Below are 27,458 nucleotides of genomic sequence, written 5' to 3' on the forward strand. Positions count from 1 at the left end.
CTTAGTGCCATTTAGGGGGGTGACAGAGTGTGTATCCGCACCCATTGTAATTTGTATTCATAATTGGCCCAGGTATTATATTATTAATCAACAACCTTTAACCTTTGACATTTTATGCAACCACATTATATTATAATACTTTATATCAGTGTATATTAGCGTACCCAAGAGAGAGGAGGGTTTCTTGTCAGGACCCCTCCCATTGATTGACAGAATTTAAAATTCTTAAGGTGCAAACCACTGATTACTTACTTTTTAAATGTTAAAAAAATTTGGACCCCCTTAGAAAAATTCCTGGGTTCGCCCTTGTTATAAATACCATACTATTATAATACCTTTAGTTACACAAAAGTGAATTATATTTATTTAAATTTTGAAATATAAAATATTATACATGTCATACATAGGGTTTTATTTTAAATAAAATAATAATAGTTTACTTACCTGTCATAATTAGGTATTACTATTTGTTATATTGTGTATATTATGTGTGTAATGTTACATTGCTAAACATAAATATTTACTTTTGTAATTTTGTTTTTTAATAATACAATTAAACTGTGTAATTTAAATTTGAATAAAAATGTATTTAATACAGGTAGGTATATTACATTAATTATATTAGTATGGGAGATTAGCCTCATAACATTTTTGCACCCACTTACAGTGGCGCCGAAGTTTTTAAAATGTGGTCGGGCAATTTTAAAACTTCCCGGCCTCAATATCTTAATTATTTAATATGGAGGTACCCTAATATACATTTATTCATAATCATGGTTTGAATATACTCATGCTCATATTAAAGTTATGAAGTAAATAAAATATGGCCGGCCGTCACCATGGACTTTGGCGCCACTGCCCACTTATATAAAACTTAAATGACCGCACTGAATTAAAAATATTTTTTTGATCACACTGTCACTCTTTCTTAGATGAGAATAGTTTTTCTAACTTTAGGCTAGGTTTAATTAATATGAAAATAGTATAAGTAAATTTGTAAACTTACTACTCTACAAACATTTTCGTCTAAAACTTCATATTCAAACGAAATCCCTATGGCTTTACGAATAGGTAGTTATAATGTTTTCTTCTCACTTGTATAAGGAAACTCCACTTAGTCCAAGAGTTAGTGTGAGAGACAATTTATTAACAAAGAATTGATGCGATTACGCGAAAAACGAAAAGTTATTTATCCGATTTAACTAAGGAGTAAGGAGCTTAAGTATATATGCATTATTGATTATTTCATCATTATGATTTTTTCAAAAATTTAAATTATACCAGCAGAGTTGCGTATAGGTGGTATATATAGCGTGTTTTCAAATTAATATTTATCGAACATAACACAACGATCTTGAAACTAATTATTCATTTCGACGTTCCGTTGACTTTGTATTATAGTTGTCTTAAAAATTGTTTTCATCTCTGCACCACTATATTTATGGTTTGCTTGCGTGTTCGCGTTTTCTTTCGAATAACGTCTTTTATTGATAACAATCAAAATCAATCGAAAATTGCAGTCTTGGTTTGTGTCTTATATAAGTAAAAATATCACAGTTTATATAGCGCTATCTCGGTATTCATATACGTTTTTCACGAGCTGATTTCCGATCAACATCTGACATTATAATTTATAATCTACAACAAAACGGTAATGCAAAATATTATGCACCTACATCATATGCTTTATATTCTATTTTATATTCTTACAAAAAGATCTTAGCAACTCTTAAAACTGTAAATATTTTGAGGTACTTGCAAAGTTTCAACCCGCTACTACTCAATTTTGACTATTTTGAGACGTATGAATTTCAAATTTGTTCCTCCGACAAACAACTTGTAATAGGTACACACATACAAGTAATGGTTATTAATTAAATATCATAATATGATAATCATAAATCATAATACTATAGCATACAGCCATTCAGGTAAGTAATCAAAAATAACAATAATATTAATTTTGTGTGTATAGATACATAGGTAGGTATAAGCTACCTACCTAGGTATATTACCCTATTGCTGTTCGGTCAGATGACCTATTATTGACCATCATATTATGATATTATATATTATAATATGTATAAAATTTACCATATTTCATATAGGTACCCCGGCGCTGTTCACGGTTTTAAATGTAGACTATTAAAAGGTTACTGGAAGAAAATTCTAACATAAATTTCAATCGGAAATACTACAAATTGATACTTATATTTTTAAAAACAAGCATCAGTAAACAGTATCAAAACAATTCCCTAGCTATTTCGTTACTATCATAATCGTGGCTAAGCCCCCCCTAAACACTTCCTACATTTTGTTTTAAGCTATTATTCAACGCTATTAAAGTAGAGCTTTAGCCCCCCCCCCAAAATCTTAAACGCAATTTGCACACACTCCTGCCTTATTATACGACTGCTGCAGCGGGACTCCACTGCGGTCTCAGTGACGTAAAATTATAATTATAAACAGCACTTGCCACGTAGTCATTGGCATTTGGCCTGGCCCATATTAGCAATAACTTATTTTGCTAAAATGTAAAAAGAATACTATACTACATTACTATACCTATAGGTATGTTATATCTTTTATACAATATTTGTAAATTACTGTCTGTACAGTGTAAGTTACGCACCTACTAATAAACTGTCCTGCTCTTTCCTCGATTTTCTCCTCTCCGTTTTAAATTTTCCCGTAGGTAGGTGCTAAATATGCCTGTGCAGCTATATGCTTCTCCTAATAATGTCAACCTAATCAAGACGGTCGGCGTAACTATAAAGTAAGCCACGACCCGCTAGGCACTGACCGCCTGCAGGGTGGGCTGACGATACCAATCGACGGATCAGATGATGTTCAAAACGTCCCACAAGCCACATTTACCACCGCAGCCATGGCGCTCGACTATACACAAGACGAACCGACGAGGCAGTGCCTAAAATTCACGAATTTTGCCACTGCACATCTAATTCCACTCATAAAAATATTTTAAGATTATAGACCTATAGTAGTGTGCAAAACCGAATGAAAGTACTACTTAATTCACACAATTTTAGACTCTGCCGTGAGGCCCAGCAGATGTCCATCAGCCGATTTTCACCGCTCGCGACCAGTTCCGTCAACCCGGACGTTGATCATTTGATTATTTTTATGAAAAATCAATAATTTTTTTTTACAGACACTTTAGCTCAACAGTGACCAGAAAAATAAGTATCCATATAATATTTTTCATATTATTGAAAGTGTCAGTCGTAATATTTATGTATAATAATATAGTGATGCAATTTATATATTATGAAAGTGATGTATTTGTGATAAAAGAACCAAATCGTTTTGGAGGTGTACAGCAATAAATAATATTGGTAATAACTGATAAGTCTACATAAATGTTGTTTATTAGAAGTATAATATTATACATAACGATGAAAAATAAATGATTTTTGTTAATCTACAGCGTAAATATAATTGTAGTAGTTAATTAAATTGTTTTTTTTCTACATAAAAATAGCTTGTTACGTCATATTTGTAAGCAGAGGTCACTATAAATACCATTTATTTAATAAATATACCTATTTTATGTTTATAATATCTACCTACCTACCTATGCCTTACTTATTCATCTTATATATATATCATCTCTCATTATAGTACCTATAATAGTTCGTATTTACTAGACACAAGGTCGTATCTATAGAATTTTTTTCAGAAGTGTTACCAAGATAGGTGTTGTAATTTTAGTTTATTTATTCAATAATATATGACGATCGTCATAAAAAAAAAAAGTTGGGCAGGGATTTCAGGCAGGGATCCTATCATGGCATCATTGACTCATGTCCCATATATTCGTTTATATAGACTAGATACCTACCCACACAGCATTTGGAAATTATCATATTTTGTGAATATTTTGGAGTGATTGAATAATGAATATTTGACTAATAATATTTTATAAATATTTGATAACAAAATATTAGACTATATGGTTGCACAAAAATGTTGACTTTATTTTTTTATAATGTTTCCATGAAAATGTTTTATGAAAAAATATGATTAAAATGTTTTGTTAATGTTTCTTACAAAATATTTTTCAAATGAGAAGTTCTTGGCCAAATAATATAAATAAAATATTTCCTTATTATTTACGCACCTTTTTCAAATATTTTGACAACTATATTGTATAATATATCCCACTTCCAAGGCAATAGGCATACTTATATACTTACATACTTCAACGAGTTCCATTCATGAGCATTATTTTGATGATTTATTAGCGGTCATCAGATAACTATTGCTTTAAAATATAATACTTACCATAATTTATAAAGGCTTGAAGTTTTTTTCAAGCAATATTAAAATTTGACATTTATTTCATTTTGAAAATTTTATTCATATCTTTATACAGTGGCTTAATTTGGTCATGTTTGTGAGGGGGGAATTGAAACCCATACCTCCCCACCCACCACTGACCCATAATCAGATAATGTAGATTATACTGATTATAGACCATAAAGGTAATTAAAAACTATGATAATATACAGACACGAGACATTCAGTCATAATATTATAGTAGTATAGTTTCAGCGCAGGAACTCTAGATTAATTATAGGTATCGTTATTTCCTGACTTTGACATATCATTACCTACATTATAATATTTATTAATTTCAAATACATAATATAAAATGTACCTATATGGCTATATGTAACATTTGTGTGCATATATAGTACATTCGTAGCGACTAATTTTGAAAGTGTAGCTTTACAAATAATTTTTTTAGGTTTTTAAAATCTTTTATCTATAGGTTAATTTTTTTTATTTTGTCAACTACCTGAAAACATGAAAAACGACTAAGAACATTTGACCGGTAAAATATGTAGGATTGCAATATAGATTCTGGATGAACATTATTATTGTTTGCAAGACTATATACAAAATTGTCTATTGCGTTATTCGTGATTAACCATCACACGGACTCGACAACAGACGGCAACAGTGTAAGCCAAATAATACAAACACGCATGGGTTTATATACAGAGTGATTCACTGGTTTTGTAAAGACCCTCCCACCAGGAGCCAACAATCTGTGTATTATGTGTATAGTGTATACTCCTTTACTACTCTACCCGCCTCTCGTCGAAACCTTAAAATGCACATAAACTGTTTGAATATACTTAATGGAAATTGTTAATTCAATTTTTAAAATATTTACATATTATATTAACTCTAAAAAACTATGAATTGCAGTTAATATAGATTATTCAAAACGATTACTGAATGGAGAAAACCTGTTTTCGAGGGGGACAAACTTGGTGAAACACTCTGTATATATAATATAGTATGCTTTATAATGTGCAGCACTTATCATATCATAATATTTCAGTTTTTAGGTAGGTAAGATATTAGGCATACCTCGTATACTTTATACCTATATAGGTAGTCACAACGAAGCCACCTATTCGTCGCGTATAGGTAATCAAGTCAGTGTGCTGCCGGCAGCGTACGAAACAGGAATAGTGACGCCGGACACGACCTACACCATTGAAAAATGGGAAATTTCAAATACTTGTTGGCCGCCTTGGTCGCATTTGGGCTGGTCGTTTACCAGAAAACTGCCATCGATTTCGTGGAGCCCGAAACAATGCCTGTGGACGTTTGTTGGGGATCCGATTCCGGCCGGACGAAAGACCGTAGCAATGCCAAAGAAGTTCGACCATTTGTGATTAACGTCACGTCCGAAGTATGTGATATCGATGGACATTTCAATAGTACATTATAATAATATAATAAGTATGTGGTATCTATAAGTATGTGGTATGTGGTATCTATAAGTGTATATATTGTTACACTTTTTCCTGCCGTAACGTAATTAGTTGACGGAATTAACGTTATGAACACTGATACATAAATCGTTTAAAAAAGGTGGGCAAGTGGGTATAGAATATACCGCTATATGCTGTAGACAAGTACATTAGTTTTCAAGCGGGACATTACATTTTATCGACATAATTTATAGGAGAAAAAATTTAAAATTTAAAATGCTATAAATAGCTCAAAAAGAGTCAAAATATTATCTTAAACATTTGATCATGTATAGAAAACAATAGAATATAGGTAATGATATGTTAAACATTTAAATTATCAGCTATATACGGTTGTACCGGTATCCGGTATACTGTATACCATATACCAAATTACAACAAAAATCGATTGTGGCGATAGAGAGATAGAAATACGTTTTCTTTCCTTACCGTAACAATATTAGTTGATAAGATTAATGGTACCTACATACTCATTACTCATAGACCATAGTCATACACAGGTCGTTTAAAAAAAAAAGGTGGACAAGTGGGTACACTGCAGCTCATCGGCTGTGCTTTATTAGGTGTCGTGTTGTATGCGAAAAACTATTCTGAGCTAAGACGGTCAGTATGTACTCGCCCAGAGATGTGAGCTTGAAAATTTGTTTTTTTTTGTACTTTTCAATTAATTAATTTTAAAGTTTAAATAAAGTTTTAAAATACTTTATAAAATTACTGTTTCATTTTTATTTACATTGTAACAAGTATAACGTCAGAGTCAAACAAAACACTTATAATAAAAAAATATATAATTTGGGTAAAATTGAGGAAGTGACTCAAATAATAAATTATCTCCGTTAAAAATTGAAAAATCAATAATTATAACAAAACAATTATACACTCATAATTTATACTGAAGTAAAAATACAACATTTTTAATAAAAGATAAAAATGCACATTTATTACCGAGTTAAATATTATATACTGATATAGGTATATATTATATATATTTAATGATTTGTAATTGATTTACTATATTATGTTCATTAGAATAATACCAACTTTATATTAAAATGGGTAAATGGTAATAAAAGTACATATTTTAAAATATAATTATGAAGGTTAAATATACTACAACTATATAATAACAAAAGATTTATTTTATAAGAAATTAATATGATAAATTATAAAATTTTCACGAAAATTGTCATCAAAAAAAATGTTCATGAAAATTTACATTACTATACTCGCCTATATATACATATTAATAAATAATATAATTTTTACCTAAGCGTTTAAAAACGTTTATTTAAGAAATACAACCGGACAGTCATGGTTAAATGGAGTATAAATATTATATTTTATTAAATACCTAAATTATTTCATGACTTCCCCTCCATACCGAATTTCGCACGCCACTGATTATATTTATATTAATTATGCATAGACATATAGTATAATATATAAATTATTAGTAATATTACTGTAAGTTATGTAAAATAATATCAATCTATACAATCTATTAATGTGTAATACACTACTCTATACAGACATATTACACAGTGTATGACTAAAACGGTTGACGCCAACAAAAATCAAGATCAGATTTTTAAATATGAAATGTACCTAACATTCACATAAGTATTCGTTAATCTATATAATTGGATGTCGTGGGGGTTACGTATTTATACACAGATAGCTATGTTGTTATTATAATGGTTTTAAATACTTTACTTTTGTAAACAATTTTGAACTTAATATTATTGTGTGTGGAGTATAATTTATAACAAATTAATAATTATTAGTACTTATATAAAAATTTAAAAATCTATGCAAGTTATTTTATGAGAATTTTTTTTTACGAAACTTTTATTTATTTTTATATCAAGACGATAGTTCACAAAAGTTATGCTGAAACGATGGCACATCATTTAAAATAATAATATTTATTACAGGTACCTACTTTTCAGTTATCAGCTATTATACGTACTCCGAGTTTAAATTAGAACTTTTATTGATTTTTATGATTAATATTGGAACACACTAAAAAAATTTATTTTTGACGACGTACTATAACTTGGCCTTTGATCTATGACTTGTATCAATCATCAAACAAACCGCTATTGTATTATTTGATTACCTATTTAATTTCTGCTGTGTTAATAAACATTTTTTTTGCTGCATATATAAGAGTCTAATTTAATTTATCGATTTTGATTAGTGCAATTTAATCAATAATGCAATATGAAAATATTAAAATTTAAAACATTCAAAAATATATTATGATTTTTCTTACACATGAAATATGATTTTTATTAAGTCGCATTTTGGGATATCTTCTCTATGTTATACTACTTGTGTTGTTTGTTCGAAGGTTGTTTGTTTTTCTTTTTCTAAACTTGGTTCCGATTACATCACGTTACACGACTTTAAATAGTTTGTCTATAAGCCACACGACATAACCAAGGCTCAACCAAGACATCGCAGAGCCGTTTATAATAAAATATGTAACCCACGTTCGTTTATCCCAGGTCCTCGCAGACTTGAAGAACAGGCTGTCAAACTCCAGACCGATCGTAAAGCCGTTGCGGAGCGTAAATTTCGAGTACGGGTTCAACGGCGACCACTTGGCGAAGATCATTGACCACTGGTCGAACCGTTACGATTGGACCGCCAGACAGGCGTACCTGAACTCGTTGCCACAGTTCAAGACCAACATTTTCGGTCTAGACTTGCATTTCATACACGTGAAACCTCCAGCACAGACCACGGCCCGAACGATCCCGCTGCTCTTGCTGCATGGGTGGCCCGGATCCGTCGTCGAGTTTTACAAAATCATACCGATGCTGACCACCCCGGTGGCCGGTCGCAATTTCGTGTTCGAAGTGGTAGCGCCCTCGTTACCGGGTTACGGGTTTTCGGACGCGGCCACACGGCCCGGTATGGGTCCGGCGCAGATGGGCCAAATGTTTGTCAAGCTCATGGAAAGGCTCGGCCACGAAAAGTTCTACGTCCAGGGTGGCGATTGGGGAGCAGTTATAACCGAAGCGATTTCGAAGTTATTTCCTGACAGGTAAGAGATTTCCTGTGCATCGCGTATAAACGTGAAAATTAGATGCACTATCTATAACTTATATAGTTACCAACATTACTCAGCCTATATACATATTTAAGAATGTATGTATAAACACTACTAGCTATATCAATTAAAAAATTCTGGTAATTTTGTTGTTCATTGTTATTTAAATAATTAACTATTAAGTACCACATTTTCATTTTTTAAACAATTTTAAGTGATAACTTCTTAATTTTACATTATTTTACATTTTTACATTTTATCATAGTGACACATTATTATAATATAAGAAGCATTTTTCTGAATACCAACACGCACCTGCAGTTTCTAGTACCTCTTCAAATCGGTAAATTAAAATAAATTTTTCAATTAAAGTAATGATTTTGTACTGTACTGAAAATATTGTTAAGTTTACCAAACATTAATAATATGTTTTATAATTATTACATTAGGGCATATTTTAATGTAAGTTCATATTTCGTTGTTTTTCATTCCCAGTCCCCCTTATAATTTTAACTACAGAAATGCAGAATATTTTAGAGTATTTTATATTGTTAATTCGCATGCATATTTTGAAATGCACATTTCTTATATAATAATAGTCCCAAACTTTAAGAGGGTGCTACACCTGCATACATTTTTTCTGTCTTACAAACGTATAATATAAAGCAAACTGTACTCGCAGCAGATCACGCTTAGCTCTGTTAGCATAAAAATTAGAGTGAATTGACCTCTTATACAATTTAAAGTTAAGATTATTATCTAGCGAACCTCAAGGTTTTTTTTTTTAATTTTAATTTTGAAGCAAGTTATGAATGTTTTAAAAATCACAAACAATTTATAATTTTAAAATACTCATAATTTACTTTAAAATGTAAATTTAAAAAAACCTACGAGATTCACTAAATAAATCCTTACTTCTAAATTGTATAAGAGGTCGATTCACTCTAATTTTTTAAACTATCAGAGCCAAGTGTGATCTGTTAAGCGTACAATTTGCTATGTTATATGCGTTTGTAAGACAGAAAGAACGCATGCGGGTGTAGCACCCTCTTAATTAATTATATATATATTTATTTATTTTAATTTAATTTAATTTTTTATATAATCATATACCTACATTTTAGATTCTGAGTGCAGCGAAGAAGCTAGTGTTTTTACAATGGTGTTTATTTATTTATTTACTTTTTTTTTATTCTGTATAAAAATTTCTACCAGGAGGAGTGCTTCGATTTCAACATATAGTACCTTATCTTTTAGCAAATTGGATCAAGATGGTACTTTATACAGGTCACTTTTCGATTTTCTCAATAGTTAATTGATTCCAAGGGAAAAAACTACCAAATATTTCTAACAATTTGTGTATCACCATAGCAACGAATAAATAATAATAATATTATAACATTAATTCAACTAACAGGCTATAATAAATAATAACAATATAAAAAATCCAGACTGACAAACCGTCTCCGTTCAGAATCGTTTCTCTTATACAATGATATTATATCACTGAATTCAACTTTAATACAATCCATTATACATTGACCCACTTGTAACCTACTGTACAGCAGAGTGACGTCCACTTATCTGCTTTTTACATGTGTATTTATTATTAATTTTACCTTAGGGTATACGGCATGCATTCGAACATGTGTTCGTCGACTTCATCTTTGACACTAAACGATTATGTCCGATTGCTGTTGGGAACTTACTGGCCTTCGATAATCGTCAGCAACGAGAACGAAAAATCCCGGACCTATCCACTGAGTGAGTTGTTTTTCGGGTTCCTCGAAGAATCCGGATACATGCATTTACAAATGACCAAACCCGACACAGCAGGTGCGTTATTTTATTTCTCGCTCGTTTTTATTGTACTTCGTTTTTTATCAAAAACGAAAAAAACGTGGTATGCACTCCACTACAGCTACATGATTGTAATAAACCATTTTAGTCATAGTTTCATCAACATGATCATAGGTAGCTTAGTTGTGAGAAAGGATGAAGGGGCAAACAATTCCTAAGAAATTCAACATATTATGACGAGTATCGTTATTTTATAGCAAGTCATATTGAGAAGATTTGTTATTTTTAATTATGTATATGAATTAAATTCTATTTTTAACTTTTTAAAGTTTTTAATCTTAGTACGTATAATATACTATTTTGGTGAACTTCAATCATTTAACACTTTAAAAACTTAAACTCCGTCCATATAAGTTCCGTATAGACTATATTAAAAATCAATAGGTATATCGATCCATTTTATCGTACTATATCGATTATTTTATTGATTTTTGTACATCGTTAAAAAAATATTACTTTTATTTTCGTTCATTAAATGCTGACATGACTCATGACATCATGACGTCAATCATTGATTAGGATTTCGGAATAGTTGAATATTTGATTGGTACCAAAACATTTTAATTTTGAGTGTATTTAAGTTTGGCTTTCCAAATAATCTAGCAAATGACGGTACGACATCCTGTAAAGAGTTACGATAGACGTGTTTATGAAAACAACATATTTAGCTTATTAAAAAACCTATATATATATATAAATAAGTAAATAACCTTATTCTCTATTTACAATAATAAATAATTAATTTAAATGAATTTAAGTAATGAGGTTTATTCAATAATTATAAAATCAATATTTAAAGTGAGTAGGTAAATAATATTAAAACTAGCGAAGTCATTTCGAGTACTAATAAATCGAGTGGGTTAACTATCTAAATTCTAAAGCATGAGAGGCAATTCAAGCGTGTCCATTTTATAAAATGTAATCTGCAAATTAAAAGGTATGATTGCTAAAAAGTTCAATACACTTTTGATATTTGACTATTGCTTACATAAATAAAATAAATAGCACCCACATGGCATGGGGGGCATATTGGCTAAATGTTATCTTTTAAAAAATAAATTGTTTTATATACCGGCCTATTATTGTTCATTTCACAATAGATAGGGAATATTTATGATAAAACTATTTAAAAATGTTAATAGATAGCGCGGTCATGCGAATTCGTTTGCCTATTTAAATATAAAAATATGTTTTAAAAAATAAATTGTTTTATATACCGGCCTATTATTGTTCATTTCACAATAGATAGGGAATATTTATGATAAAACTATTTAAAAATGTTAATAGATAGCGCGGTCATGCGAATTCGTTTGCCTATTTAAATATAAAAATATGTTTAAGCTATATTAAAATTTAAGTTTCTCCCTAAAATTCAACTAAATCCCCGCTTATATATGCGTTCAGGAGTCGCTCTGAACGATTCTCCGGTCGGCTTGGCAGCTTACATCTTGGAAAAGTTTTCCACCTGGACATCCACGAATTACAAAAATCAACCGGACGGTGGCCTGTCCAAGTTCAACACGGACGAACTGTTGGACAACGTCATGGTATACTGGGTTACTGGTTCGATGACCACGTCGATGCGCCTGTACTCGGAGTACGCCAGTAACAAATATCGAGCTCTTCCTCACTTAATGTACGTATATACATCACTGTACAGTGTACAGTATTGGTGTTTTACACGCGCGTTGTAAATATTAATAACAAGATTCCAAAATTTTCGTTTCATATTATATACACATACAGGGCCAACGTTAAGGTTCCAGCAGCCTGTGCTGTTTTCCCGAACGAGATGCCGATAGCGTTGGGCATTGAAGACACTTTTGAATCGTAAATTCAAAAAACTGATCAGAGTTACAGAGATGAAGGCCGGCGGACATTTCGCCGCGTTCGAACAACCCAGACTGTTGGCCGATGACATCTGGACGACGGTTTACGAGATGGAAAACATAAGACTCAATTCAGTTTAACATTATTTATTTATGTTTTGTACACCTCACATTTTTTTAGGAACATTTTTTAAATTCTGTCCAAGGTATTTTTTTGTAATTTTCGGTCGCCGATAACCGGAAGGAGCGATTCTAATTTCGTTGGCTTTTTAACCATATTTTCTGGTGATATGCGTCTGTTTCCTGTAATAATAAAACATTTTTCTTTTTTTGCATGTCTTTAATATAGTATATAATATGTATGAATAATATTTATTCGATAAAATTACATATTATTATGTTAAATAATTAAGAGGGCATATTCGTTGTCTCTGTTTTATTCACGCATCTTGCATAATATACTATATTTATTTAAATACGAGTATACGGACGAATAATAAATTCTGACAATTTAAAAATTCTTACTCATCCTAAAATTTAAAATCCTATCAAATGGATTCGATGAGAGAGCACACCAATGCACACATTTACTATATTATGTTATTAATATTATAGTCTTAATACATTTATAAGGTACATTAATTTTAAAAATCACGATACTGTTTTAGAGATAAAGAACGTATTAATATGAAATATGAATGTATGATAAATACAATGTATGATCATATAGCTATATAGCAGGTACGATTCCACAGTGGAAGTTAAAGTTACGAAACCTATATAGTTTAAAAGTAACTTTTTCACTTATCTAGTCAGTTTTAATTCATAATAACTATTTTAAAACATTCTTAACTTAACGAGTTAAATTGAATACATGAAATTATCTAATCTAACCCGTCGAAAACAAAAAGTAACCACTTATTATATTTTTGTAACCACCGTTAAAATTCCAATTTTCTTTAATACTGATAATTTATGTAACACTGACTGGATAATTTCAATAATAGATAATGGATGATATTTTTTGATAATAGAAACTTTTTTACCATACACGATTTAAACTTAATGTAAGATCCCCTACACATACTGCATCGGTGGCGGTAACATTGTCTTAGTGGTGCTGCTGTGGCAGCAAAAAAATGCTGGTGAACACAATTTACCACCAGTCACCACTATACCGGGATTCAATTCAATTAGGTAATCAATCAATCATCTTTCATCATCAATAATTTCAGCTAGATAATTATCAATAAAAATATGTAATAGATACATTTGGAAGAACGGGTTTTAATAAATTTGTGTTTTAAAGTTTTAAACTATTGAAAAAAACTAATTTTGAACTCTTATTCAGAAACCTATTTCCGAATAAATGTCCACGGTAAATTTCAGACACCAATTTATCATCCGACTTTGTTTGTTTTTATAAGTAAACTAACTTTAACGAGTCTTAAAAGAAGACTAACTTCTTGCCTAGCGTTCTCTTATTTATCCTAATAATATTCCACTTTTTTCTAATAACGCAATATAGGTAGCTAGGTATACCTTTCCATTTATGAAACGGTCTACCAGACTCTCCGTGGGATTGTATCAGCAACTCGGTAGCTCGTTTTGGTTTAAAGTAATTGCCGGCAAAATCGTCTTCAGCCGATTTCTGATATTTCTGAAACATTGGACATAATGCGATATATAATATAATATAATATAATATAATATAATACGTCATATAAAGCGTTTTGACTTTAAACGTCGCCAGTGACCCGCACGGGCAACGCGCATATGCGATAAACAGCTTTTGCGCCTACACACCACGATCGCTATAATATGATTGAAAAAATTTTCAAAAAAAAAAACCAGACAAAACGTGATTGTGGATAATATATTTTTTTGTCGAAATGTGACTTAACTACCGTGATGATGCGTGCGTGGACGTTTCACCTGATCATAGACGGGCACTTCCGGCGACGACGACCGCCGACTGCTGTCTGAACTGGAAGACTTGTCGAACGACAGACCGGCCAGCGTGTTGAATATGCCCAGCGACATCTTCCTCCGGCTGTTTTCGAACGTGCTAAACGCCGCCGATCCGTTGGCGGGCTGTGTTAACGTGCCTATTATATTGTATATATTATAGGATATTATATGCAAGAAAGACGCGTGCTGTGAAGCCACAATTAAATAGCATAATATATCATGTTGTATAAGCACTGCCGAAAACGTAAGTATATATATTATGTAAACGAAACAGATAAAACTATATACGCAGCAGTGTCATATTATAATAGAAGTCCCGTTGCCGAGACGCCATTTAATATTAGGTATATATATATATCTAATGCACCACGTGTTCTGCAAGAGCTGCAATAATAATATAAGCGAAAACAATATTGTTCAGGAGTCGGTGGTTTGGTCGATAGATAGGAAGACAGTATTTAAAATTGCGCACAAATCGCACACGCTGCAGCAACTGTGCGTATAAAAGGCGGGCGAAAACCGCACGAATATCGTACAACTTTAGAACACATAATTATTGTTTAACCTGCAGCGGATGGAACGTATACATCGCCAACAGATTTTCAGAGTTTTCTAATCTAGCCGGAGCGGTCACCGAGTTAACGGACTGTCTGCGGCCCGAAGACGACGCACCTACCGCATCCGAATGCCGAAATAATCGCTGGTTAAAAAATGAAACATTTCTAAAAGATCCCACACCCGCGTTTACCCGAAGCCGGAGGCAGTTTTATCCTTGTCAGGTCTGGCAGTTTCCAACTCTGCGTGTCGTCCTCCCATTCCGCGTCTTCTTTCAACCTCTCCAAGTTGCTGAAAGAAAAATATATCACAGTTTATTATACGTCATATAATATGGTGTTCTATAATATGTTCGTGCAACCGAGCATTGTATATACTATATACCTACCTGTAATTGCATTCTTTAGACAGCGTTGGCACTATTTTTTCTAAGATTTGACTCTGCAATTTGATCTGTCGCTCCTGTTTCCTGATTGTTTCCAGGTAATCTGTTCGCTCGTTTTCGAATTCACTCTGGATGTCCGCCACCTCTCGGTCCGACGCTTTTAGCTGAAAAACAAAAATGTAAAACCGTAACGCAACTTCAGCTTTTTTAGTAGGTACGGAATTTGGTTCACACACCGCAGACACTTCAAATAATATACATTTTATTTTCTACTTGTTTGTATTTTCTTGCAATTTTAAAGAATATAAGCATTTTAAAAACTTCTTGGCCGTTTCAAATGAAATGAAATTTATTTTTACATCGATAACAAGCTTATGATATGTAGATCTCTTAGTTTCACTTATTAAGGCGTATTTTAGGCATAGTCGTTAAAATGTGTTACTAACATTTTTGTAAAATAATATATTAATAACTTATAACTTATAACAGATATTCACTATTTCAGTTTTTAATTTTTAAGATAGTCGCAATTTGCGACTCGCAATGAAAATATATGATATAAAAAAAATTAAAATATTATATCGATAAATTAATATGCATTAAAAATTTAATTATATTATATTATATAAACATTATACACTTTATACATTAAGCCATTTAATATAAGGTAATTTAAAATGAATATAATAATTCATTCATATTTTTCTATAGCAAGTAGGTAGTTACAATTATCGAACAACAGATTTAAGTGATTTTTTTAAAATTATTTTTAATGCCAGATTTTTCTAGCCACTACATTTTATTAAATAATATAATAAATTGTGCATTTATTGATCCCGCCGGCCACTATTCATAATACTTATCTATATCTATTAACTCACCCGGATCTATTGATTACGCTGAGCTTTAAATTTATCATAATATATAAATATAAATAAATATTTAACATAATTAAAATTATTGACGAGGTAGGTACCTATAACAGTGTTTGTAGTTGGTTCGTTTTCGTTATATAACGTATACAATATCTTATAAATCATGATATTTTTAATATTTTAAATTTTATAATAATTATTTTCATAAAAAAATCAGTGAAATATAAATACTGTCTAAAAATTATGGCTGGCTTTTAACATTTTTATAAATTTAAGACTCGGCATTTAAATTATGTTTTATAGATACTTTTTGGATAGCAGTTGGCAGAGTCGGTTTATTACTTACTATACTTTCTTTCAGTTTCAAAACAGTACAAAATGTTTCGGTGGAATTGATAAATCCCCAATTATGTACAATTTAGTCCCGTAGTCCGACCGGCCATATCATAACCTATATTATACTGTCGTATATGTATTCCGTAATAATATATTATATAATATACTTTTTGTCTATACTTCTTCAGCGCCTCGTTCTTAGCCCTCAGCTCTTCCTGTATGTCGTCGTACACGCCCAACACCAAGTTCGGTCCGTCTTCGGTCTCGACGGTGGCCAGCGCCCTCGCCAAAGCGTTCAATCGCCTCTCGGCTGCTTTCTTTTTGCGCGATCGACGTTCCTGGAGCTCTCTGTCGTTGACCCGCTCCCCACCGACCATACTCTCTTGGAGTTTCTTCAACCTAAATACAATATAAACACGGTACCACGAATTAAATTGCAATACTTTATAATGGGTGTATAATGGCGAGCGTCAGTGTGGGACGATAAAATATGGGCAGAACAGGTGGGTATAGGTACCTTTTCAGTATTTCCTGTTGCGACGAGTTTAATTCCACTCGATTGCTCTTCAACGCTTTTTCTACGATCTGTTGCGGAGATGACGTCCTGCAATTGCTGTCGTTCTGAAAATATGCAAAAACAACGTTTTTATAATAATATGGCGTATACACGTCTACATGACGGTATCATGCAGCGAACTTTTATGTACCAAACGCACGTACACATTTTATATATAATGCCGAAATGAGATACTCACGAAAGTTATGTAGCTAAATTGCATATCTAAAACGCCGTGTAATCATAATTTATAATTAAAATTCATTCAAAATAAAAATATATAAATACCACTTGAAGCGAATTTTGTCGTTTTCTAGTCAAGTTAAATTTAATCAAATACTGCATTATTTTATAAATTTTACCATCATACATTTTGAATTTAAATTATAGATATTTGTTTTTTCTGATTTAAGTTTAAAATAATATATTGATATTATAATTTAATGATTTTTAATTACATTTTGAACAATATTTTTATTTTTTTTCGATTTAAAATATAAATTTTATATTTTTACTGTTTTAATTTTGATTTCTAACTTCGAGAAAACTGTTGTTACAGCTGCGTAACAGCTGGTCTGAGAAAACAAAATATTAATTATTTATTACTACCTACCTACATAATGAAAAACATCCTAACCTAACCTATCGACTGTTGTTAAATTTTAAATTAAAATTATTTTTTTAACATTTTAAATCTATTTGTATATTATAAAAATGTAAAACATATTTTATTTTAGTATTAAATTATTGGTTTAATTTTTTTTCGTTTTCAATATAAATTTTGGATATCATTAAAAGAAATATTTGATTCTTAGAAGATTTTTATTGATATTTCAAATCGATTTCAAGCCCTGGTCTACATTATATTTAAATAATAATCTACAGTGTAGACTTTGCACATGATATAATATAATAACACGTGTCAATTGTCGCACTCTTTATGTTAAAATAAAAACAAACGCTTAAAAAAGTAAAAAATATATTTATATACGCAGCGTAGGTATACGATACGTACTTGATTTGAGATCTTTGCCAAGTTTTTGTCATACTTCTCTTTCAACGTTTTCAAATCTGCTTGCATCTGACACTTGGAATTATATTCTTCTTGGTATTTTTCCCTTAGCTTGCCCATTTCATCTTGATACTCCTGCCGTAATTTTTCCTTTTCGGAAATATCATTCGTGGGCAACTGAGCAGTGGACGCTTCCAGCAGTTCTTTGAGTTTTTTGATCTGTTCTTGATACTGGCGCAGCATCGTGTCTTTGGGATCTTCGTTCACGTGTGGTTCGTTGTATATGTTTTTGGCGCGATTAGCGTACCTCAGTGTCGACAAGGTCTCGTCGTAGTTATTGTCGGCGGGCGACAGGCAAGCGACCATCAGTGTTTTCGTATTTCCCCCGAGAGAATCCTATATACAACGACGAACAATTTTTTTAAAGAAAACGACGAAAGAGGGAGTACCGACGGAAATGTACATTTTCCTTGTTTATTATGTCTTACCTGTAGTAGTCGGGTGAGTTTTGAATCCCTGTATGGTATGTGTTTCGCTTTTCCGTCCACCAGGGCTGATATCACGTTGCCCAAAGCCGACAAAGAGAGATTGATTTTTGTGGCTTCCCTGAGCCGGTCACCCGAAGCACCAGTTTTCGCCTGACGTTCGCTACCCGCCAAGTCAACTAGACTCAGTTTCCCTCGTTTTATCGACTTTATGTCGTCCACGTCCTGCGAAGTTGACATCATTTCCACGGATATGGTGAAAATCGAATGGCTCCTGGAAGAGTCTGCGTTCATCATTGTGGCTCCGGTTGCTCTATTCCTCCAACCCTGTTCCATGAGCTTTTGACACTCGGTGACATCTTGCACGGCGTGATGTGATAACTCTACAATAATATACATATATGTATACACAAGTTATAACTTTATAAGTAAGTAAAAGTGAATATATAATCATAAATCGTTAAAATTAATATATATATAATATAACAACGCGTGTGTACCGTGTACGTAGACTCCCCTCTCCGGATTTTCCTTCAATTCAAGTCTCCGTTTGGTGTCTGTGCTCAACAGGTCTCTCACTTCCTCGTTGTAGATCTCAATGTACGAGGCGAGCACCAGAAACTTTACGTCATCCGTCACGGATATTGCCTCGAAGACGTGTTCAAAGGCTCTGGGTATGATACCACGTTGGTTCGGCGGTGAGTCTACACCCTGCATCGAGAAACTCTTACCACATCCAGTTTGTCCGTACGCGAACACCGTACAGTTGTAACCTTCTAAGATGCCCTATATATAGATTATATCGTGACGCGCGCACGTAATAAAATATTATATTATTGGTAAATAATGCGTACATAATCTAACAAACGATGTTCACTGTTTTTTTCTTTTATCGAATTACGATTAAAAAGTAGATATGTCTGGGAGGGAGGGGGGAAGATTATATCTTTATCCACTGGAAAAATGTCGGGGGACAATTGCCCCCCTTGACTCCTCCACTCAGGAATTACGTAACTGTCATCATAATAACGCAAAAATAATTGCGGAAAACCACAGGACATCGCGCCATTCATCATATACCGCATCGTATATTATATGTATATTTATATATATATATTACTTACTTCCACAAAAGGATAAGCGATGTCGTTGTATATCTGCTCTGTGTTTGAATCTGGCCCGTAAACGCCATCGAAAGTAAACGTTTTCGGCGGGGCCGAACCGTCTGTGGGATTGACGATCGAACAAGTGCATTTCTCCGAGTCTATAAACACTACGTTCTGAAACATTTATGGACGTTGATCAGAAAACCTTACTGGATATAGGTTTAATTACACAATTACGATATTCGGATAATGGATACCTAATAATATATTAGATAATATAGTGACAGATATCGTCATAAAAATCAGTAAAATATATGAAAATTTACGATTGCACTGATTTTCGAGCGATTGTATAGAAAACTCGGGGTTTCTACAGTACACGGAACAAAACAATAATCATACTGTTATGCTTGAAAACGCCTCTGCGTATTTACTAGATACAAAGGTGGGCATTAACTAGTTAAAAAGTTAAAAAAATTTAAAAATTTAACTAGTTAGTTCATTTTTCAATCAACGTATGAACTAGTTTAATTTATAGTTGAAATAACTTAGCTTTTCTCAGTTGATTTTCAAAAAATCTATCAAGTTAAAAACATTTTGAAATTTTTCTTTTATACGTAAATACTACTATAAAAATATTACTATTAATATGAAATAAAAATAATCCATACAAAAACACAAAAACACAAACATTTCTGTTCTTTTTCTTGATAAAATAATTTTGTGTATATTCATATATTTTATTAAGTTGTAAATTATATATTATACGAGTTGCAATAAAAATGTTTTTAAAAAATTAATCATTTTAAATTATAAATTGACAATTGTTATGTTAAAATGTTATATAACTTATATTATTCAATTGCTATATGATATAAAAAAATGTACTTGTTAAATTATGAATTTGAGATGAGTATAGTTTAAATTAGTAAATAATAGTAAAGTAAAAGTAAAAGGGTATACAGCGTACATTATGATAAAAGTTCAATAAAATTGTTTTTTATAATTTATAAATTAGAAACTAAAAAGACACATTCACTCTTTATGTGATTAAAAAAATTAATAGATTAACTTTTTTTAAACTGAGTTAAGTTAATAGTTTTTTCTTTATTAACTTTTAACTTATCGAGTTAAATTTATAATTTGTTAACTGTTAACTTTTAACTTATCGATCTTGTGTCCTCTTAACTTAACTTAACTTGAGTTGATTATTTTCATTAACTTGCCCACCTTTGACTAGATACGTAAAGTTGAGGGCACAATACAGGATGATACATTACGATGGTGGTTGATTTTTTTTCTTGCTCAACACAAAAACCGATAGTTATATTACCTACCTATTATTATAATATTATATTATCTTTATAGTGTACCTACCATTATAATAGCGTCACGGTAAACAAACAATACATTGTATTTATGAGAAATGTATAACTATAGTTTCTAAAAATCGGAAGGATTTACACACTATAATATAGTGGTGTTTGGAAAACTATATATCTACCGATACCTATAAGGTATTATTAGGATATACATAATATTACAATTTCTCACGAACCACGCAGTTAGTCGGTCAACGGTCTATTTCTGTCTGTACACAGGGAAATATAATATAATAATAAACAGTGGGTCACCTACCCTCCACCGTACATCACTTTGGTTTTCCTGCATTGAAAAACGAAATTTCGGCACACGTATAATCACTGCATATTATAATGTAATGCACAACGACTATGGGGTTAAGAGAGAGTTGGGTGGGTGTTAGTGTTAGATGTGCGAATTGCGTGCCCGGCGTGTTTGCTATCCGTATACTATTAGGGCGGCATGCTAGGCTATTACTAGGTTTATAGGTCACAGTGGTGCGTGGGAATCGTTTTTTATAATAATGCGGTCGAGAATGGTCGCCGACGAAATCTCATTACAGCTTTAATAGTCTATAATATAATATATTTTTTACATATATTTATTGTAAAATTATATAGGTCAGGTATGAATATAACTAGACCACGGTCTCACCTTACTATTTAACGCCCGTTCCCTCGTGTTCATCGGCCGACACCTCGCAATGACTTTTACGTTTTCCGAAGTCATCGCTGCGCATTGACTGCAGCACCAAGTTATTATAATGTATATGAAACAAAAATTCACAAAATTGTACGTTATAAATGTATAATAATAGTATATTATTAATTTCCCCAGTCCTCTCAAATCAAAAAATGAGCATGATAATTTTACATTACATTTGCTATTCCGTTATTGTAAAGATTTGTAAAATTAACGGTGTCGTCTTTAGAAAAAATCAAAATAATATATATTGTATAAGCATTTCAAAATGGGAGGGGTTGGAGAAATGGTCAAAATTTCAAAACCCCCGACTATGTCAACTCAACCATATTTGTAAAACAAGTATCGTGTGTTAAGAATTGGTAAAAACTAAAAACGAACTTTTCATTCGTAACGAACCAAAAGGTGTTATAAAAGCTTAAAAATGGTAGGGAGAGGGTGAAGTTAATGAAATTTGGAAAACCGATTTTTTTTAAAAGTCACTTATAAATGTTAGTAAAAATAAAACTATCATAAACATATAAAAGGGTAAGTTTATTTAAAACTATGAAATATAATATTAGTACCTATACAAATTACAAAAATAATAGTTAGATAATAGTATAGACTATACGTCTATACATCTTATATAATACATTTATACTACCTAACCAATACCTCCGCTAAATCGTATATCATATTTCGACAGCCGAAATCGTAAATTGTATATTTAAAAGTATGTAATATTATTATAATATTAAGATAACAGTTATAAAAAAATTAAGTAAATATACATTTATACGTTTATACTACCTATAAAGCTATAACTACCTTCCTATAGGCATTGATTTTATAATATAGTATATTATAAAATCTATGCAATAGGTCAGTGGTTCCCAAAGTGTGCGCCGCGGTGCCCTGGTGCGCTGAGGTGTCTTTACAGGGGCATCATGCTATCGTAGAATTTTATATGGTCCGAAAAAAAATTTGAAAACCCAGCAATGGCGATGACAGAAAAATTAATGACTATGTAAATAAAATTGTATAAATTATGTACCAATAATTTAAATTAAATAAATATTTCGTATTACTCATTACAATTTCTACTGGTTTATATTTAACTTTTCTAATGTTTTATGATTAGTCAATAGTCATGATATTACTTGGGGAAGGGAATCCTGAGAAAACTTTGGTTCAAATAAGGCTACACGAGCCAAAACAGTTTGGGATCTCCTGCACTAGGCTGTATTATCTTTCGATTTGTATAACAACTAATAATGACGGAACTTTAGATTTATTGATTTATTAGTTTCGACCAATTTAAATATTTGATGTAGATATAGGTAGGTACCTAACAAAAAATCGAACAACAATATTATTTGTATGTTCTGGTTATTGTAACATTGTAGTGGCTTATGCATAATTTGATAAACAAATTAATCAAACAGTATTTATTTTATTTATGCAATGCAGTATCGTATGACGGGTCACGCAGCCCAAGTCTTCTGGACCTAGACATTGGCTTCTCTGACCCTGAGTTTCATATGACTTTGATTAAGTTTAGGCGGTTTAGCGAATTCGAAATATTCGAATCCTTTGAAATATTAACCATCAATACGAAACGTATTCGAATTCGTTTGAAAAACATGCACGCCAACGTTATCTCGCCGCCTGGTTGCCTATCATTATATTTTATATTTTATTTAAAATTATAATTGGCGCTGTATGTTTCGTGTCCGATTCACATGCGATTTTTTTTTTTTGGTGCGTCCGATAACATATTATAATATACAAACCGTTATAAGCTATAATATATTATGTCTCCAATGTCCATAAAATGCATTTCGTGACACAATTCCACAGTGAAATTGTTTTTCACATCGCGTTATCATGACGAAATAATCAAGTTTTATATACTCTAAAGTCTAATTTTAATTTTCAGTCACTCATGCCGACCACAATTTATATTGATGATCTAGTATAGTGTATAACTGTATACACATTATAATATATATTATGTATTCTGCCGATAAAAACAATAGATTATACCGGTGTAATATCATTACGATTTTTTCATTTGAAACGTGAAAAATATACACGAATTGGGCCACAAAATAAAACGCACAATTATTAATTCATATCTGTCGTATTGCTACAACTGTATAATTCGTAAATATATTTTGATTAAACAATATTTTTGTGGGAACACTACAAGTTTATTAGACAATACATTTAAAAAAAAAACGGTTTTACGACGAAAGTTTGAATCGCGATTAGACTAATTAGTCTAAATAAGTCAACTTAGGAAAGGCTCTCGTCACAGAGTTTTACCTCGTCCGGCCGGTGTTCCGAGAATATGGAGAGGGGCTAGGGGCTACTTTTCAAAAAATATTTGACTTATATACCTATATTTTGTTTTTCGTTATTCTCGTGATACAAATATGTATACATTTATATTTATAGGTAATTAATTAACGTTAAAAAATGTCAATGGTAAGATAATACTAACTATTGATTTATGTAAGTAATTTTCATGATAGGCTTACTTGGTCAAATTCATAAAAAATAAATACATAAAACAAAAAACATATCGTTGTAAGACCAGCTAGTAGGCCCACCGTACACTATTCGCTTCGTTATCAGAATGTAAAATGTCTAATGGTATGTTGTGGATGGGGTGTAGCCGTGTAGGGGCCCAAGAGTTATTTTAAGTCAACAGTTTTGTTTGCACCCCTCCCCCAGAATTTTAACCCTTGTTAAACGCTCTATGGATGGCGTTCGCGAAATGTTCAGGGCGTGACACGCGCAGTACAAGAAACCAAAATTATTAGACACAAAACGGCTCGATATACGACGTTTTCGGTTCAAGGTTTTTTTTTTCATGGCGTGGAAATGATAACACCAGTCAAAAGAATAATAATATTATTATACTTATATGCGACGCGTAAATAATTATTATGTGAACTTGGAACGAGTGTCTGCACATCGCACCCGCCGTCTGCGATGTGAGTATACGCGCGGTATACCTACGTCCTATACACTACATAATATTACGGTGCGACCGCCGTCCATGTAATATTATAATAGCAATATAAGTAGGTGCGCGTTATTCGATTCGCGGAAATAATCAATAAAATATCGTATTATCATCATCATTATTGGTGGGTATGTATATAAGTCAGCCCGTGTTGTTATACACCTGTCAAACGCAATCACCATCGACACGTACGACCGAAGTATATACACGAATGTCGGCACTATTATAATATGGTCCCAACCCCGCGGCTAACCTCGTACTTAAAAATATTCGTGTGCCATCGCTTCGCATACAAATAGCACAACACACACACACACACACACACACACACTCACAAACACGGTATATTGCGAAGTACAATATATGTGAATATGTCATATAGTACCTATATGAACAGGTCGAGTGTATATTGTATAACACTATTATGATATAGGTGTCGAGTTGTGTCCCAAGCAAAAAAAAATTATAATTTAATTACTATATGCGCAACACATTTACCGATTAACGTTTGTGCATATATTTCAAGTACTTATTTTAAAAAGGGTTATTATAATAATTTATAGGCTCCTATAAATTATTATAATAATAAAAAAAAAATATACTAATATAATATACTCGAGTATACGTATTTTCTATTATTGAAATAACGAATAGGTATTACATATTATTATATAGAAATACAGAAAAATAAGAAATTGCAAGAACCTGATAAATTAATCCAATTAGGTAGGTAATAGGTATTACGAGCGCAAAGTTTGAACGAATATCATTATTTTAGTGTAACAATATATTATATGACATGTAATTAAATACTACACTGCAATACACAAAGAAATGTTCGTTCAAACTTCATTTCTTTAACATGCATATTATGATACAGTGGCGTATTGGTGACAAAATTCCAAACCCTGACGTAAATATAATAAAAATAGCATAATATACATGGTAATTCACCAAGCATGCTCATTGCTCACCCTCATTTTTCCTTTAATAATCAAATTACTGTTGGAAGTTTTAAGTCGTTATGGAGAGCTGAATTTGTGATATACCACGGAGCACCGGTTAGAGTCTTAATGAGATGGATTGAAAGGCTTGGATGGGACGGATGTTAGCTGGTTTCGCTGGGCCCTACACTTAAAAGTTAAAAATTAAAATTAATTATTCTTAATATTTAAATTTTAAATTTTAAATCAAAATTATAATATTTTAATAATATTCACATATTATGTGAATATTTTTTCAAACATTTTTTTGTGGTATAATTTAATAATGTATTATACTATAATTTATTTTCGTTTTCGTTTTTGATTTCGTTATTAAATTTTTTCGGTTTTTGAGATTTTCTGTTATCGTTTTTCAGTTGTTTTTTGTTTTTGTTTTATTAATTGTTTTCGTTTTTTGTTTTTTTCCGTTTAATAACGTTTTTTTAAAACGTTTTCCATCCCTGAATTATATGAATTGTTCCTATTGTTAAATATTTTACTAGGAACCTTAGAAAAAAGTTTTGAGAGGGTGAAGATTTTCCAACTTTCACCTCCCATTTAGCAGTCGTTTTTTTTTTATCCCCCCCCCTTTCAGAAATCATGTCTACGCCACTGTGTATACCTATAAGTACAATACTATACAATGTACAACAAAAATCGAAAGCTATAGATATAATATATTATTGGTAAATTAAAGATATCAACAGACAACATTAAAGAAAACCAATCGTCTTAATTCTTAATAGTCACACTCTTAGTTTACTTATGAACCAACAAAATAAAACCAGATTATACAGTATTGCAAATTCAAAATAGATTTAATAAAGCCCTCCCTCCCTTAATAAAAAATTTGAATTTGTATCACATGGGCGTAGATGGAAATGAAACGGCACAGAAATTGAAAAAATGTACAATCCCACCAGCTAAATTCCTGACACATCTTTTCTAAATATATCTCCTTGACATAGTTACCCTGACGTAAGAAAATAAATTAAACAAAATATCCTATTCTTTAGCCAAAGACTAAATTAAAACAAATATTACAGTTGAATAATTGATTATATAAGATGAAAAAGTAATTTCAAGTATTCCTAAGAACCATATTTATATATACATTATACATACGAACATATATGCGTACATGCCGCATATAGTGACGCACGTACTATAGGTGCATGATTGGCGATTGCATACCGCATTTCGAGTCACATATACGTATACCGGTTAATGGTTATACCTATTAAAAAAGGTGGGTAAGTGGATGTCGCTCTGCTGTACAGTAGGTTAGAAGTGGGTCACTGTATAATGGACAGTATTAAATTTGAATTCAATGATATAATATCACTGTATAAGAAAAACGATTCTGAGCGGAGACGGTATGTCAGTCTATGTATTAGACATATATATACTTATCTATGGTATTAAAAAAAAATTGACCTATAATAGGTACCTATAATAAATTCCAAATTAATCATATCATAATATCTATTAGGTACTTATAAGTTATAACGCGTTATACATCAACGAAAAACCGTGGTAAAATCATAGATATAT

General features: G+C 31.6%; 2 protein-coding genes across 3 annotated transcripts in view; one reads left to right on the top strand and one right to left on the bottom strand.

Moving 5' to 3' along the window:
• Positions 1-5,374: 5,374 nt before the first annotated feature.
• LOC100160300 (epoxide hydrolase 1) lies at positions 5,375-12,967 on the top strand. Its single transcript, XM_003241505.4, has 5 exons — positions 5,375-5,731; positions 8,324-8,865; positions 10,496-10,707; positions 12,136-12,367; positions 12,478-12,967. The coding sequence occupies exons 1-5, from the start codon at positions 5,540-5,542 to the stop codon at positions 12,563-12,565; spliced, it is 1,266 nt and encodes a 421-aa protein (XP_003241553.2). The 5' UTR covers positions 5,375-5,539; the 3' UTR covers positions 12,566-12,967.
• Positions 12,968-13,759: 792 nt separating this feature from the next.
• LOC100167119 (osmotic avoidance abnormal protein 3) overlaps positions 13,760-27,458 on the bottom strand; it is a 22,752-nt gene continuing 9,053 nt past the window's right edge. Inside the window, exons 2-12 of one of the 2 annotated variants that reach the window (XM_029488513.1) lie at positions 21,858-21,945; positions 19,860-20,015; positions 19,236-19,521; positions 18,739-19,118; positions 18,254-18,646; positions 17,200-17,303; positions 16,850-17,081; positions 15,475-15,635; positions 15,280-15,377; positions 15,097-15,203; positions 13,760-14,220 (exon numbers count right to left, since the gene is read on the bottom strand). In XM_029488513.1, the coding sequence (XP_029344373.1) occupies positions 14,008-14,220; positions 15,097-15,203; positions 15,280-15,377; positions 15,475-15,635; positions 16,850-17,081; positions 17,200-17,303; positions 18,254-18,646; positions 18,739-19,118; positions 19,236-19,521; positions 19,860-20,015; positions 21,858-21,932 (2,205 nt within the window). In that variant the 5' untranslated portion in view covers positions 21,933-21,945 and the 3' untranslated portion in view covers positions 13,760-14,007. Of the gene's footprint in view, positions 14,221-14,495; positions 14,669-15,096; positions 15,204-15,279; positions 15,378-15,474; positions 15,636-16,849; positions 17,082-17,199; positions 17,304-18,253; positions 18,647-18,738; positions 19,119-19,235; positions 19,522-19,859; positions 20,016-21,857; positions 21,946-27,458 lie in introns of both variants that reach the window. The other variant, XM_016800901.2, reaches the window with a different exon arrangement.

Source organism: Acyrthosiphon pisum, chromosome A1, assembly GCF_005508785.2.
Source record: "Acyrthosiphon pisum isolate AL4f chromosome A1, pea_aphid_22Mar2018_4r6ur, whole genome shotgun sequence".
In the NCBI taxonomy this organism is placed as follows: domain Eukaryota; kingdom Metazoa; phylum Arthropoda; class Insecta; order Hemiptera; family Aphididae; genus Acyrthosiphon; species Acyrthosiphon pisum.

Bases quoted from the DNA above. Each gene is read 5' to 3' on its own strand.
- LOC100160300 (XM_003241505.4), top strand. From the start codon at position 5,540: ATGGGAAATTTCAAATACTTGTTGGCCGCCTTGGTCGCATTTGGGCTG. The intron at 5,732-8,323 runs GTATGTGATATC...CGTTTATCCCAG, and splicing joins TGATTAACGTCACGTCCGAA to GTCCTCGCAGACTTGAAGAA. The intron at 10,708-12,135 runs GTGCGTTATTTT...ATATGCGTTCAG, and splicing joins GACCAAACCCGACACAGCAG to GAGTCGCTCTGAACGATTCT.